The 16,520-nt window shown below is 45.8% G+C and overlaps 1 protein-coding gene across 18 annotated transcripts in view; it reads right to left on the bottom strand.

Moving 5' to 3' along the window:
• The window catches only part of TEAD1 (TEA domain transcription factor 1), a 252,806-nt gene that overhangs the window by 58,671 nt on the left and 177,615 nt on the right, over window positions 1-16,520 (bottom strand). For 5 of the 18 annotated variants that reach the window (XM_070626392.1, XM_008521742.2, XM_070626385.1 and 2 more), the window contains exons 4-6: window positions 14,503-14,565; window positions 14,351-14,413; window positions 628-639 (exon numbers count right to left, since the gene is read on the bottom strand). The exons of 1 other annotated variant lie outside the window; for it this stretch is intronic. In XM_070626392.1, the coding sequence (XP_070482493.1) occupies window positions 628-639; window positions 14,351-14,413; window positions 14,503-14,565 (138 nt within the window). The remainder of the gene's footprint in view (window positions 1-627; window positions 640-14,350; window positions 14,414-14,502; window positions 14,566-16,520) is intronic. 12 more of the 18 variants (XM_008521744.2, XM_070626388.1, XM_070626398.1 and 9 more) reach the window with 5 other exon arrangements.

Raw genomic sequence — 16,520 nt, 5'->3', positions numbered from 1 at the left:
CCCTCACTCTGACCGGTGACTGGGAGCACCCAGGGGCAAGGTTTTAAAACGAAATTTTTGTAATCCATTTTCCAACAGAATGGGAAGCCTCTGAGAAGAGAGAGGACAACGCATTTATTTTTTCAGCTTCCAAAGGGAGATTTCTCCAATTACTTAACACACCCGAGGAAAGAAAAACTAGGCCCTGCTTTGAAGCATAGAGATGGAGGACCCGTGAGAGAAGAGGCGTGGCTGTGGATCTGGGCGGGACCACCCGCAAAGGGCGGAGGCCCGGCGTGTGCACCCTCACAGCAATGTCCAAGGAGTGCTGGAGTCGTGCGCGGCCTGGAAGCCCTGCAGACACCTGGTGGGAGAGGCTCAGAAGCAGCGGGGCAGGCAGGGGACGATGGTGGGGCCAAGCAGCATGCTGGCGGGGCGCATGCTCTCTCAGGTACCCCCGCCGGGGGTCTAAGGCTACATGGGTACTTTCTATAGCCTACGACACAGGGGATGCTACCAGGTAAGTGGTTTTTCCTTTTCCTAAATGGGTCTTTTCTAGAAAAGCCAAGGCTGATAACACAAAGCTAGCCAAAAAGTCTGCCAAGCACAGCTAAAATACAGAATACTCAATTGGGTGAAAATACTTACCATGCTTGTTACCTGGACACAACAATAAACAATTTGTTAAAAGGATTGCGTACAAAGGCAGGGTCATTTTTCTTCTTCAGTTACAAAATATATATGTATACAAACACACAATACTTGGGTACAATAAAATGCATAGGAGGGTGAGGTTTTTTCACACATTTTAGGAGGAATGTGTGACCCAGATAACTATCTGGAAGGGTAATTACCAACAACTGCAATGACCAAAACCTACTCCCTGCTCCTTCCAGCCAGGGCTGGGGCCTCCCCAGGACAGATGGAGAAATGGTCAGACCCCTGGTGTGTGACAGGCCCTGACGGTGCAGGCAGGGCTTCACGCTCCGTGAACACCTCAAGGTTCCTGGTTGCCAATGGGAGGGCTATACAATCTGCACCAGGCCCAGACTCCATGAAAGCAGGAATAAAATGGTGACATCAAATTAAAAAGAGCGCCCTCCACAGCTGCCATGCAGAGTTCAGACAGTGAGGGAAGGTCCAGGGAAGCTTCGGCTAAGACACTGGGTACCAGCTGAGAGGTGGCTTCAATGTCTACAGGTTACCCAAAGGTGATGAATAAAGATGCTGAGGTGCCAAAGGCAAGGTCAAAAGAAGAAGAAGAAGAAGAAAAATATATATATATATATGTATATATATATATATATATATAAATTCAAAGTCTATACGGTGGGCTTCTAGAGAAGACCAATCAGGTGCTCCCAAGGTATGGACACCACTTTGCCCCATAACTGCCAGGAACACCATGTGAATTTTCAAAAAGCTTCTATTAACTCTTGAAAAGGAGCCTAACACTTGCATAACATTCTACACATTTCTCTTGCTCTCAACTGAAAGAATAACGAATCTCATGTAACAGCTTTTGGGGATGCACGTGGTCATTACAAACATCGGTCAGGGCATGTGCTGAAGCTGAAGGACACTATGAGAGCCTGGAAGCTTACAGGATTATCGGTCCCCAGCGGAATGGCCCTGGGTACTGAGGAAGCTTGTGCTGCCTCTGGTCAGATGCCATTCTTCAAGCTGAGGCTCCCTTTGTCCATGTGCTGAATGCTCTAACCTAAGCTAGCTTCCTCTGGTAACTTTTTTTAAAGATCCGAAACTAAGATGCCTGAAAAAAGGGGCCGGCCGGGTGGCACAGTGGTTAAGTGCGCACGTTCCACTTCAGCAGCCCGGGCTTCACTGGTTCGGATCCTGGGTGCGGACGTGGCACCACCTGGCAAGCCATGCTGTGGCAGGTGTCCCACATATAAAGTAGAGGAAGATGGGCACCAAGGTTAGCTCAGGGCCAGTCTTCCTCATTAAAAAGAGGAGGATTGGCAGCAGTTAGCTCGGGGCTAATCTCCCCCCCGCAAAAAAGATGCCTGACAAAAGACAAATCTTGACATCAGTGGAATTTTATGACAAACTGATGGGGCGTGTGCAAATGGCCTCAAGCCAACCTGAGCCCGACACACACAGAGCTCAGCGCCTGTCAGTCTCCTCGTAACTGGTCCTGTGTTTTCACTGCCCCTGCCCCATCACCCCTGAGAGGGCAGTCATGTACAACAAACAGTCACCTACTCCCTTCTGTCAAGAGCACCTCGACATCAGTACAAACTCGTGGGTTTCTCCTTGGACCAGTCACTTTGTACTCTAGCCCCCAAGCCACTTAACCCCTAACGAGAGGTTATAAATGCCCTCAAGGTGACCTCTGAAACTGAAGTGATGGCATAGGTATAACCACAGGCGCCTTCTCCAACAAGGAGCAAGCCTTACAACTTTCAGGGCCCCTTCTGGGGAAGCGGGGAAAATGGCAGCCCAGACCTGCGGCCTGCCTGGCTGATGCCAATTCTGAGGAATAACTACAAAGAGCTGTGGGCTTGGCTCTGTCCCAAAACGACATCACGAGGCCTCTCTCAGACCTGAGAGCGCTGTGTTTATGAAATGCTGATGACAGGGGTGACCTGCTCGCCCCAATACAGAGTCCATTGGTGCAGATTTCAGGGGAGTGACTTAGGAATCCCACATCCAGGTCCAAAGGTAAACGAGTTCCCTACGGCTCCACAGCCCACCCTTAAGCTACAGAGTGGCTTGAGACGTTTTCCTTCACTAGGCTGATTGGAAAGTTCTTCAAAATATTCACAAAAGTTTGCTGCTTTTTTTTTTTAACGGGGTAATCAGTCAATGAGGAGTGGAGAAAAGTCACCACCTTTGCTGTTTATGTCACACAACTTCAGAGCATGGTCTTTCTCTTATTAAACAAAGTAGGTTTTGACTTCCTTATTACCCAGCATTCCACGAGGTACCTGAATAAAAACAAAAGTTCAAAAGCAGGAGAGCAAATCTGTTGCTTCTATCGCACCACTTGCTCTACGCCAGGAAAAGGCACGCCTGCAGGAGTCTCGTTCCACGCCCGCCTCTGCCTGACGTCAATGGGCTGTGTTACCTTGGGCAAGTCATTAAGGCTATCCAGTTTTCTTCATCTACAAATTAAAGATCTGCATTGTATTCCCTAAAGCCTTTCTGGTTCTAGAAGTCTCTGTAGCTGAGAGTGCAGGTTCCATTATAAGCTAATACATCTTAATTCATATAGTCAAAGAACCACTAGCGAAAAGACAGCAGGATGCTGAAATTTGGGCAGCTCTCGGCCGCCTGTCCTCAGAGGGAAAGCCAAGTGCTGAGAGGAAATTTTATCTCAAGTAGAGGTTCTTTCTGCACTTGACCTACCTAGTCGAGAATAGGCAATTTTCTGCAAATGGACTAAAATGTCTATACCAGTGATTTCCTACCTTTTGTAGTAGAGATACTCTGACCACTCATTTAATTTTATAACATCTCCATTTGATATACATTTGAAAATTAAAAGGGTTAAAAATTCTTGTTTAAAATATAAAGTAACCCTGCAGATAATAAATGCTGCCAGGGATATCTCAAAATCAGAACGGACAGCCTGGCTGTAGACCCACTTATCCTGAAATGGGAGGACGGAAAGATGTCGAGCTCACAGACTTCAATGGAAGGACCTCTGAACTGTCATTTTCAGCCTAGAGATTACGTGCCTGGCTTTGAAGAAATTATAACTCTAAGTGTCAGACCTGAGTAAATTGCTCCTCTCTGTCACCCTAGTTTAATATCCTGGACTTTTCAACATTCCACTCTGCCCTTACCACTCACCCCAGACTAAAGGGGGAAGGTACTGCTAATCTACCCAAATAACTGAAGCTTAAGTAAATTCAAAATATATGCTACATTTGTACACCATTATTAATTTTATTCTAAGACGTTTTCAACACCAACATTTCTGTGAGGTGGATGAGATTTGCTGTTGTATCTTGAAAAATAGTTATTAAGTCAATATTGAGTTATCAGCAATGATGTCTTAGATTACAAGAAATACTCTGAGTGTGGGTATGTGGACATTTGAGTATGCACCAACAAGAAAAATGTGTCCTAGGAAAAAGCTTGGACAACTTCACACTGACTCCTTATTTCTGATTTTAAGACCCTCTATCTCTAAGATTACAAAGACTGAGGCCACAAAAAGCTGAATGTTTGGGGAGTGGGGAAAGAAAAGGCAAATCTTCCTTTTCCAACTGAACCCTAACTCGAGCCCAGGACTTGGAAGGTGGAAAATATTTATGGAGCAGGAAACAGGGGTCTGAGACTGTGGATGGGGTGCTAAGAACAAATGGCCCGTCTGGACTGAGAATGAGAGCAGACAAGCCACTCGAGCTCGGGGTGCATGTCTCCGTCCTCTCTTGACTTTCCTCCCTGTCCAATTTCTGGCACACCATGCTTTCAATGGCCTCACCACTTCAGCCACATGGGGTCCAGCAGGCTGTGTCATGCATAAACTCCTCAGCCTGAAGCCTTTCAAACTGTTATTGTTACTAAGTAAACAGGCTTTCATATTTCATGAAGCAGACCAAGGCTGCTGCTACAAAGGTGGGTTCCGCTGACTGCCTCCTTTTTATGGTTGAAATGCACAGAATGTTTGGTAAACGTCCACATGTAATATACATGACAGGAAGGCAGCCAGATCACAAATGCACATGGCAGGAGTGGTGCTCTTCAAACGCTAGGACATTTTATGAATCAGTCTCTGAATAGTATGGGAGGTTTACACCCCTCTCTCCTCCGCTTCCCCAGCTTTGGATTATTCTGGGGAAACAATTAGCTCATAATCTTTAGTCATTAACCATAAACAAATTTTAAAGATAAAATTAGAAGTTCACATGCTTGAATGTACAATATTATAGCTGCCTTATATGGAATTTTAATGAACAGCATACTAAATCAGTATATTCCAAACAGTTTACTGAAGGGCCATCATTTCAGAATTTCAAGACTCCAAACTAATTTATTCATATGGAAGTCCACCAATACATCAGGAAAAATACAAAAAGTAAAAAAAGACCATGAATTCAAAGACTCTCGATAGCTATTAAATGCTTCTCTCTAAATATACTGTTCCCAGCAACATAAAAATATAGGGCAAGAGACGAAAGACAGCAATTTGCTTGCAAAATCTCTTTTTCGGAAAAAAGACAAAACACAAAGTACTTTCCTAAGAAGTAATTTTGCAGATGTTACTTCTAATCTGGCACTATGTGGATTCACATGACCTCTGTAATTATTAGCGGTAGCCCCTGAGCAGATAAACATCACAAAACTCTATGATGTTTTTGGAGAAAAGATGGAGGGCACTTGAATTCTTCTAGCCATGATCTCTAATTTGCTTATTATTAGAGAAAGCAGGAGTAAATACAAAAGGGGCTGTTTCGGTCAGGCAATAGCTAATGCAGAGGAGAGAAGGCACATTCACCCCTCTCCTGACTTGCCATGTATAATGAGTAGCAATTAATTCATCTTATTGTATTTCCAAATGCCAAAGACTCCATTCACATCAAAGAAAAATTTTTCAAGGCTTTTACCATTGTTCATTTTTAAAGGTACTGAGCTATATTTAGTATTCTGTAATTGCAATAGTGTTTCCTCTGATTCTGATGTGAGGCTTAGCACCATAAAGGATTGCAGATGAGGACCCAGGTGATTTGTATGTGTGCCTGATGACTCTCCACCAGGAAGCCTGGGATTTAGACCAGCTAATGCCAGGTCTGGGTGTTGGGAAGACGACACCCTTCTGACCTTAGCCCCCTTTCCCCTGGGAGGTGACAGCAAGCAGCAGGAGTTAAATCTCCCCCGAAAGGCCAGAGGAACCCGAGGGGGCAGCAGGCTCAAGTTCAGCTCTAGACTGAGTACCAGCTCCCACCATCATCTTCTCTGTTTAATTCAAACATACGGACACAACGAAAAGAGGGCTCGGCTCGGTGGAGGGGGACGATGCAAACGCATCTTGAGCAAGGGAAATGAGCCCTCATCCTTGACCAGCTCTCTCTGGGGAGGCAGCAGGACCTCATGCAAAGCGCTTGGGCTTTGGTGCCAGCTGGCCCTGAGATCCAATTCAGACTTGCGACACTGGGTAAGTCACTGGGCCATTCGGAGCCTCGGCTTCCTCATTTGTAAAGTGAGGATGACACCACCCACCCTCAGGGCTGCTTTGAGAATTGCATCAAGCACTCCCCACGATGCCCGCAGCTTTGCCATTTGGTGAACCTCCAATCTATGGGGCTCACGTGACTGACCATTCAGGCTCAATCCGGCTCGAGACTTGAAATGCTTAGAGCCCTGGTCTTTATGACAAAACGTTTGGGTTCAATGTTATTCTACAGCATTGCCTACCTTGGAGGCTGACTAATAACAGGAATTCTCTAGGAAGGGATAAAAATGTAGATGCCTGCTGCTCTTAGAAAATTCAGAGCCGGCTCCGTTCACATGGAGGTTAATGCACCCATTCCTCTAGCTCACACTGTAAGTCCTGCATCGCGGCATCACCGACGAGAGGTTCTAATTCCATCACACCCAAGCATGAGAAATTAATGGCCTCCAATCTTAATTTTAACCTGGTTAAATTAAAAATAAGGTAATGAAAGTATCATTCAGGAGAGAGGGCAGACGTCACGAATGCAAAAGAACTCCCAAAGATTAGGAGATGCCACGAAAGGTGGTGTGTCACTTCCCAAATCCTGCAACAAGGCTAAGTGCCTCGGTGCTGTCACTGAGACAAAGGCGGTGGTTGTTTCAGGCTTCCTCTGCTTCGTGTTCCGCCAACAGTTAACACTTGAAGGAGCCGAGTGGCTCAGAGGGCCACAGGGAGCACCGCTGGATGAAGTGAAGTATGTCTTCCCCATGAACAGGCCCCCTCCTGGGTGGAATCAGTGGAGATACAACCAGGATTCAGCAGTGTGGACTGCAGCGATGCCCCAGCAAAGTTCTGGAACTCCTCAAGAGAATTCAATCAACAATTTGAACTTTAAGCTCTTTGCTTATTGGAAGGAATGGCAGATGGAAAGAATGGCCTGCTCAGAAATCAAATCACAAAGGCCGCCAGGGCGACAAAGCAGAAAATGGCCCCGGGGACCACATGCAGCTCGTAAATGAGTCACCAACCACTGGACACGATCAGAGTAGCTCAGGCCTTTTTCTGCTCCACTGGGATGATGCAATGTCAGCAAGCATAGGCTTTCTTTCAGTACAAGTCCGAAGCTTGACATGAGGACGTCCATTGCCTCAGATGTATTCCTGCTGAGGTTAGGGTAGAATGAAGGCTTCCTTTCCTCTTAGTACTGTCTAGAGCCATGCACTTACCAAAACACACTCCGGATCAGAAGTGGCTGGGTCATCTCCACAGAATGATGACGGTTCCCATTGTGGTGGCAGTCTGCAGAGCTTGGCTGTGCCTCCCATAAGCCTCTGAAGCCAGCAAACAAAGGACTGCCTTTCTGCTGCTATCAGGGAAAGGAGGCCTCTGGGCAGGGACTGGACAACCTCTTAGGACAACTGAATATACAGAGATAGAGACTCAGAACAGGAAACTTTAAGTAGTTTCCTCTGAGTGGGAAAGGAAAGACTGCTTAATGAATGGAGAATACTTCTGCATTCTTTCTACATGCTGGGATAAACCCCTGCAGCTTCAAAGAAAAATTAACGACCTCTTGATGAATTAATGGTGAGTGAAATAGTCCAAAATAGAGAATAATTTCTAAAGTTGCAGGCCAGTCCTCAGACCTCATCGCACAAAGTCTTCTCAGACACACTGCTGCCTCTCACAGCTCAATGGGAGAGTCCAGTGAGGGGCTAAACTAGAGGAAAGGGGCAGATGGGAGACAATGAATGAAACTGATGTGGGTGACACTGCTGTAGATGCAGCTGGTGACACAAGGTCCAAGGGAGATCTCTAAGCCAGCATCCTTGCAATTCCTAAATGCATGCTCCATAGACCTATAAGCCACTTGCCCACTGTAACTGCATGGATCCATCTTCTCCCTTATAACTAGAATTAGACCCAGCTTCAAAGCTGGAGGTCACCTAAAACCCACCTAGCACCTAAAGAGTGGTGGGTCAAAAGGAATTTGGGCAGAAGCCAAACACACAGCATCCCCATGATGGAGAAAGGACTCCCACAAAGCTCAGCTCACTTCTAGACCAGCAGTTAGCACTCTGACTTGTCTCTTAGACAATTTAGCCAAGAAGATCAAACGAAACAAACAAGGCATATGTTTAACGTCCAAAATTCTGGCACTCTGGCCACAAATGGCTTGCATTTCTTTATCCACCTTAGCAGGCGCTTGAAGCTCACCTGCACTCTGCTCACTCCTGCGCCTTCTCCCTACTGTCCCAGGCTCTCTGCTCTCGGCCCTTCGTCTCCCTACGTCCCTCCTTGACTACTTCAACTATGCCTTAGATTTTCTTGCCCCCTGCATCTCTCCCTCATGATTGTGCTCTGTGTCCAAGGCGGCCCCAAAATGTTGGCCAAGTCCATCTTGGCTTAGTTGCTAAATATTACAGAGGAAAAGTCTCACGTTGGTGACAATGGCTTCAGCACAAATTCATAGTACACAATGGGTGAAAATCTAGATTAGTTTTAATGGGGCAAAAAGAGAAGACAGAGTGTTTACTGGATTTGATTTTCTCAGGGAAAATAAATGGCAAGGAGAGACACTGTTGTGGGGTGGGGAGGCAGACAGATTGGCTGAGGAAGAGGGCGGGCAGAGGAAATCAGAAAAAGAATAATGTTTTACCATTTGATTTCTTCACTTAAAAAAAATTAAAGGAACTATGTCATGATGAAAATGATCATTTCCAGATAACATAAACATGAATATTTAATATGTCATTCTTGGCACTTTTAAATTCTGTTATATTTAAAATTTAGCAGCAACAAAAACTTCAGTTAATTTTGATGCACACCTTCAGTGAATTGCCATTACTTTAAGAGAATCCAACCTTTAATAACCTAAGTTTTAAATGCTGCAACTGAAAAGTTTTGGGGTACACTTGTCACATTTAATAAGGACAGAACTTCCAAACATAATTTACTCTTTAAAAAGAATGAGGAAGAAAGAGCCCAGCGGTCAGAGTGGACTGGAGCAGAGGACAAGGACTGACGAGGGTCAGGGAGCCGGGCCCCCGGGTGTGTGGTCGGCCCCTGGCCCAGGCCCACAGCTCTCTCACTCAGACTCTTAGAGCAGCCCCGGAATCAGTCTCCTTGCCTCCAGCTTTGCCTCCCTCCTAGCAATCCTCCAGTTGGAGAGATCTTTCTGAAGCATGAATGTGAATGGCCCGTGCGTGCTCCCCACGGCCACAGATGAACCTCACTCCTCAGTGGGATGATCCAGGGCCTTCCTGTTAGGCTCCTCCGGTCTCGTGTCCCATTCCATGCCATCAACAAGATGGTGCTCTTCGCGGCTCTCCAAACGCCCCCCACATCTCAGAGGAAATTCTTTGCCTTCCTCTTGCTCAGTTCTAATGGTACCTTCTCCACGAGGTTTCTTTAATTCTCTCACGCTCCGAATAATCCTTCTTTTCACTGTGAAGTCTTTGCACTGCTCTGTTAAATCTCTACTGCAGAGCCCCCTGGCTGGGGACAAGCTACTGGAAATCTTGTACAGCAGTCCTCCTCATCTGAGGTTTCAGGTACCTGTGGTCAACTGCGGTCCAGAAGCAGATGATCCTCCTTCTGACGTATCATCAGAAGATGAGTAGTGGCCTACCACCAACTCACAATGCCCACATCATTCACCTCGCGTCATCTCATCACAAAGGCACCGTACCACCTCCCACCACGGCTAGAAGAAGGAAGGTGAGGACAGTGCAATAAGACATTCTGAGGGAGAGACCACAGTCACATACCTTTTATTACATTATATTGTTATCATTGTTCTATGTTATTACTTGTTATTGTTGTTAATCTCTTAGTGTGACTAATTTATAAATTAAACTTTATCATAGGTATGTATGTATAGGAGAAAACAGTGTGTGTGCATATGTATATAGGGTTCTATACCATCTGCAGTTTCAGGCATCCCCTGGGGGGGGTCTCAGAACATATCCCGTGTGGATAAGGGCGGACTACTGTATTTTCCCCAAATGTGGCCAAAAATAATAGAAAAGTTTAATGTTCCTCAAGAACAGAGACTCTGTTTATTTAAGACTGGCACCTGAGCTAACATCTGTGGCCAATCTTTTTTTTTTTCCTTCTTCTTCTTCTCCCCAAAGCCCCTAGTACATAGTTGTGTATTCTAGTTGTGAGTGCCTCTGGCTGTGCTGTGTGGGATGCCGCCTCAGCATGGCCTGATGAGTGGTGCTAGGTCTACGCCTAGGATCCCAGCCAGCAAAACCCCAGGCCACTGAAGCAGAGCGTGTGAACTCAACCACTCGGCCACAGGGCCCGGGCCTAGACTCTGCTTATTTAAAGCTCTGTGCCTGATATTTATTAAAAGCTCTAGAGCATACGGGACTGAATTAAGTAATCATTTCTGTACTTTTAAAGTTCAAATCTACATAGAAATCTCAAGCTTTTAATAAAACATGACATCGCTAAAATTCAAGTCCACACATCTTGGGGTGCTCTGGCTCACAAACAGGCACCTTGAGCATCACTGCAGTTAGCAGAAGCATAACACTGACCCTTGAAACTTATTCGAATAGATTTTCCGGAGCATGACTTTTGTAGCAGGGATGACCCATCCACAACTATGATATGAGAATGGCCACTCTCTTCTCAAGTGAGCTGTCTTCAGAGGAACATGGCAGAACGGGCTGCAGAACTTGGAAAACGTGGGCTCTCCACGGGACACACGAGCTGTCCCATAAAGGCTGGGAGGCAGTCGTCTGCTTTTCCCTCTGCCTAAAGCAGTGTGGTTTTTCAAACCTTACTCAACAGAACAGCCAAAGAGGCCACTGCTAAGGATGAGAGAGGATGAAGCTTCAATTAAAACAGCTTTTACTCTTTTATTATACTGAAGGTTTCAAGTACGATTTCAATCTGAAATATGAGTTCTGCTGCTTAGAAAAAGACTGGAAAACCACTATTCTAAAGAATTCTACCACGTCTTCTCCAGGAAGTGAAAAGAGGCTTATAGGCAAGAGGCCTCACATGGAAGCCACAAGTGGCAGTGGCCCCAGGTATGAGCAAAGCACTTTTTCAAACTTCAAGGAAGGGCAGGGAAATGAAGCTTGGCTTCAGTCTTCATAGGAGGGCCACAGGCCTTTGTCTACCCCAGAAAACAGAAATCCTTTGACTTCTGAGCGTGTAGAGAAATGGCAAGCAGCCTGGCTGAGGCACACACTGCCAAGGACAGGTCCTGAGATGGTCAGTCGTCAGCCACCTTCTCCAGGAAGCCTTGCTCCATCTTCCCAGGCAAAGCACAGCATCTGCGGCAAGTCTGGAGACTTCCTTCCACCCGCACCACCCACCCAGAGGCTATCCTTGGGGTCTGTCGGGATGACTTCCGCTTTCCATAGCAAGTGTATCTCACTAGTTATTTTGGTAGGCCAAGCAGAAGAGGCCATCAGCCTGACCCCACAACGAACTCAGCCAGGACGCTCATCCCTGCCTCCCATGGATGTGCTGTTAGACTCTAGAGCTGAACAAGAAAGTGCAGGTGGAGCGGCGAGATCTACCTCTTCTCCAAGGCCAAGAGACCTGAGCCCGTTTCTCGGTAACAGAGGGTTAGGAAGGTGAGGGAGAGCATCTCTTATGTAAAATGCCCGTGGGAGGTCAAGGCAGCAACGTCTCCATAGGCGGGGGACAGCCAGCCTTGTCTCCTCGACTGGCCTAATGCCCTCAGGGTGGTGACATGGCAGCTCTGCAGCTAGGACCACATCACCCCCTGAGGTACTGATGATCACCACAGAGTCAATCACAAATTAAGTCCACATTTTGACCAGGGGCTCAAAGTCAAAAATTCATCTTACTTCTAAACTGTGGGTGCTGAGGAAAGGGCTGGTACCAAGGACTGTGTGCCTGGATCCAAGGGTTGTGAGGGATCCAGGTTATCTACAGTGTGCACTGGCGTGAAGCCTTCTGCTCGAAAACATTCTCCCATCTCCGCTAGAGGAAGCCCTGCCTGAAAGGGCAGTGGTTTAAGATTCAGAAAGATCTGAGTTCAAATCCTGACTTTGACTCTTACTAGGCTGGGTGGCTTTTGCCAAGTCAATGAAACTCCTGGAACCCTGGTTTCCTAAATATTATTCCTCAAAGCCTGAATAATGGGACTTACTTGGTAGTGCACGTAACTGAGGGAACATGCAAGGCCTGCACTACACTGACTCCCGTCTTTCAGTCCCAAACAGCCGCACTCTCTCCGCGCAGCTCGTCCCTGGGATTCCCTCCACGTTTTATTTCGGCTCTTTTGGCTAACACTTATCCAACAGTGCCATATATTTCGCATTCCACCTCACAAGGCCAGCTCTGTGGAGAGTGGGCTGGCTGTAAACTGTCCAGCATGAAGAGCGCCATGCCTGGAACACTCGATCGGTATTAGCTGATGGGAAGAACAAAGGCCTCCATTTTCCCAAGAACAATGTGGCAGGGAGGAAGGACAGGAACCGCCAGAAGATGGAGGTGCTTCTTGGAGCTGAAATTCTGAGCCCTTTCTGCTTCCTCCCTGTGTCTGCCCCAAAGGAGAGTGGGCCAGGGCTGAAAGTGAGGGGAAAGTCTTCTTTTTATTTCTTAAGAACAAACACAAATACAATTGCGTGTCTGTGTACATGTATAAGTATAAAAGAATGGCAAAATTATCTCTATTGAGGAAGATTCCTAAAACCACCACATGAGAAAATGAGTGCTTCCTGCATCCCCAGGGGTCCCTTTTGAACAGGAGAGCTTTATTCATCACTCATAGGTCTTTCGGTCTAGGGCTGTGGGCCCTGGCCAGTCTAGAGGAACCACACAGACAGTGGAGAAATAGAGCAATTCATAACATCGCAGAGGGAAACACAAAATTGATGTCTGTAAACTTCTTTGTACATCATTAATTCGTTAGCTCAGAGAAACTAGAAACAGAGTCAGAACTTGAGCAAACACTGGGGAAGTTACATCCACATAGAGAGGACTGCATCTTTGGTTAAAAAGCAGGATCTAGGAAGTTATCTTAGTCTTCCAACTGCTCAGCCAGTGCAGCTAAAAGCCAGCCACCATCAGCCACACGTGCGAGCGAGCCAGCATGCTGCCCACTGCAGAGGGGGCACCAAATGCTCCTTCCTAGCCACTAGTCCTACTCCGCAGCCAGCCTTGCTTGCGTTACAAAAACCTGGAGGACTCTGGGAAGGCTCCAAGTGTTCACGACTCAGCGCTGGGGAAACTACACTCTGTTCTTTAGGTTTAGAACAAAAACACGAATATAATGAATCTATGAGAAAAATCAGAACAGAACAAAAAAAGGCCTGTGGGGAAGGCAACAATATGGGCTACAAATTCACTTTTATTATAAACTGAAGCTCCTCTGTGCAAACTATAACTGCTCTGCACTTCTAAAGTACAGCATTACAGAAAAAAAAAGTCATGTCAGTTTCACTGCAAATTCTGGAAGGAGAGAAATAGGGAGAACTTACATTTATAAAAATTGTCCATGCCTCCATTTTTGCTACGAAATACATTTTAAGAGACTGAAAAATGAGGCGTATGAAAATAAATTCAAGTAAACTCAAGCATACATGGAATTGCAAACATAGATTTGATCAAGAGCTTTCTCATCTAAGAGCCATCTTTTTTTTTTTGGTAAAGGCCTCACTTGGAATTTCCTTTTTAATAAGAGAGCCATACACTTAAAAAACAATATTAAGCAATGTGGAAGAAATCTGTCAGAAAACACTCTCCGTGTTGGAAGAACACATGAGCAATTACATGAAAAAGATGTATTTTTCATAAGTATTCTTGAAAATACACTGAAAGCACAAAATAATCTCTAAATATTTTTTAAAACTTAATTTCACGATGACCACTCTGGAAGTGGTGTTTTCTTAAATATAATTTCTACACCAACTTTCCATCTCTGGACTTTTTTTCCTCTCTGTTTGGTGGATATTTGAAGGTTAAAGAAAAAAAAATCATGTTTCTGTGCCCAAAGTGATCAAGACCAGCTCTCTGCTGCATCTGCATTGTTATTAGGGACACACGCGCACGCACACACACGCACACACACTCTGAGCTTAATGTGAGGCTAGTACAGAAACAGAGAGATTAGACACAAAGAAATGTAAACAGCTCTCACATGCGAGGAAACTAGGTTACAAGAATCCCAGCACCAGGCATTCACCAGTCACCATGGAAAACAGGAAGTAAGATGCATAGCAACCACAAGCCAAAAAGCAGGAAAGCGCATACCTTTAGCTTGGAATGAAAATCACGAGATTTCCTTCTGGCAAGAACCTGAATGTGACTAGACACCTGCAGGGTAGGGGAAGGGAGGAAAACAAAGGAAAAGCCTGTAACCATGGAGATGAAAAGCCCCCTACAACTGGGCAAGCCAGACGTACCTTAATGGCGGCTTGAATTTCTCGAACTTTCTTTCTTGCTAAGACCTGTATATGACTAGACACCTACATTGTTCGGGATTATGAGGGGAAACAAAACAAAACAAAACAAAACAAAAAAAGGAAATCAAATATAAAATTGCTACTCTTTGGGGGGGGGTTCGGGGTGGGGGTGAGGGGGGGAGGTTATTTGCATCTCAACAAAGCTCTGCAGTTAGGAATACACAGTCCCAGCCAGACACCAAGCCCCCAGCGCTGCTCTAAGCTTTTCAGACTGGGTCATCACTGCAGTGACTTGATTCGGGATGAAAGTTGGGCTAATCTTCGTTTTCTCACCGGGAAGAAATCAGCGGCACGGGATGCAAGGGGGAGAGCGGGGTTGCCTTCCTTATAAAATTAAAAAGGTGGGGGTAGAGGTAAATGAAAATATTTATCGCTTCTCAGTATCGGGTGGGAAAATCCCTGTTTCTCAATTTAGAAGAGACTATCCATAAATTAGCACATTCTGCAGAATCAAAAAGCTGAAGCTGTCGGTTGTAGTCTGATCTCATTAAGAGCTCTGGATTCTGTAGCAAACGTTAAAATAATACTGACATGTAAATTAGATCTCAAAGAGAAATGGAAAGACCCAGTTAGCAGAGCTTTTTTTTCCCCCCCTTATAAATATCTTTAATCCTTCCACTCTTTTGGGCATTGACTGGGCGCCAAGTGGATTTGCATATTATTACAAAGCGAAAAGTGTGAATACAGCCAGCCAGCCATCCTGTTAGAAATCTGGGTTGAAAACCACATGGATTTGCTGAACAACAAATTCACATTGGAGAGGTATCACCAACCGCTGCCGAAAAACACCCCCAGGACGCCGGGGCGTGGAAGTCGAACCAAGCCTGGCTTCTGAGAGACAAGGATTCCACTGGGTAAACAAATTTGCCTCTCTTCCAGCGGGACCTGGTTAAATCTAGAAGAGTCCCCCAGTGAAGGGGTGGGCACGTGACCAGAGCTCACAGAGCAGCAGACAGCCCAGGTCCAGCACTTGCAGGATGTTGGGAATTGGATCTGTCCATTTCAGAAATGGAGAACCTTTCACGGAAAAGTTCAGCAACCCACACTGCGAGGCAACTACTTCATTTCAAACACTCTATCGACTCTAGGAACAAGATTCATGAGAATAAAAGATCCTTTCATCTTTAACTTTGTCTTCGAGTTTCGATTGTTAATTTTTTTTCTGTTTGCTTTTGTATTTCTTTATTAAGTACAGAGAAGCAGGAACTCCCTCATCCTCTTCACCCCTCCATCCGGCTCCTGCTTTTACTTGTTTTCACCTGAATTTTGTTCTTATGGGATTCTCTGAGTTGATGAGGGCCACTGTTGGGGGAAGGAGGGGGGGGCTCCCCGACCCACCGAACAGACAATGTCCAGCCTCTGAGCACTGGCAGAAGGCCACTTCCCTCCGTGCTGACTCAGCAGCCAGGCTCCTGGCTGGGGCACAGGGAGCATTCCTGGGGAAAAGCTCTCCCCCGTCATAAACACTCATGAAAACAACTCATCACTGAACAGAGAACTGGAACCTGCTGCTCAGGCTGAACGCGACCACAGCTGAGCTTGGCTTTTGGTTTGATTATAGTTTCTAACATCCATGCCAGATCAATCAGCATAGGTCAACATTAAAAAATAATTTTTTTTCTGTTAACAACTCACCCATGAGCTTTGTTTGATTTTTTCCCCCCCTTTCTCTTTCTTTTTCTGTTTTGAGTTAAATACTCATTTCTCATCCATTCCAGTTCTGAACTGGCTCAGAGATTCGGGCTGCTTCACACATCAGAAAGAATGAGGCGAGCCGGAGCCCTGACAAAGGGCAGAGGGAAATTCCCGATGCTGCTCTGCACAAAAGTATGTCAGTTGTAACTTCATCTCAGTCACAGCAGCTACTGACAAAAAGCCACAGCTTAAGGAGCGACAGTTCCCTGGACGCACATCATTCAGTATCATATTCAGGCCAACACTCACGGCTGCTGGTGTTA

Source organism: Equus przewalskii, chromosome 6 (genome assembly GCF_037783145.1).
Source record: "Equus przewalskii isolate Varuska chromosome 6, EquPr2, whole genome shotgun sequence".
In the NCBI taxonomy this organism is placed as follows: Eukaryota; Metazoa; Chordata; class Mammalia; order Perissodactyla; family Equidae; genus Equus; species Equus przewalskii.
The sequence above is the reverse complement of the archived record's forward strand: the minus strand, read 5'-3'. Positions and strand labels throughout refer to the sequence as shown.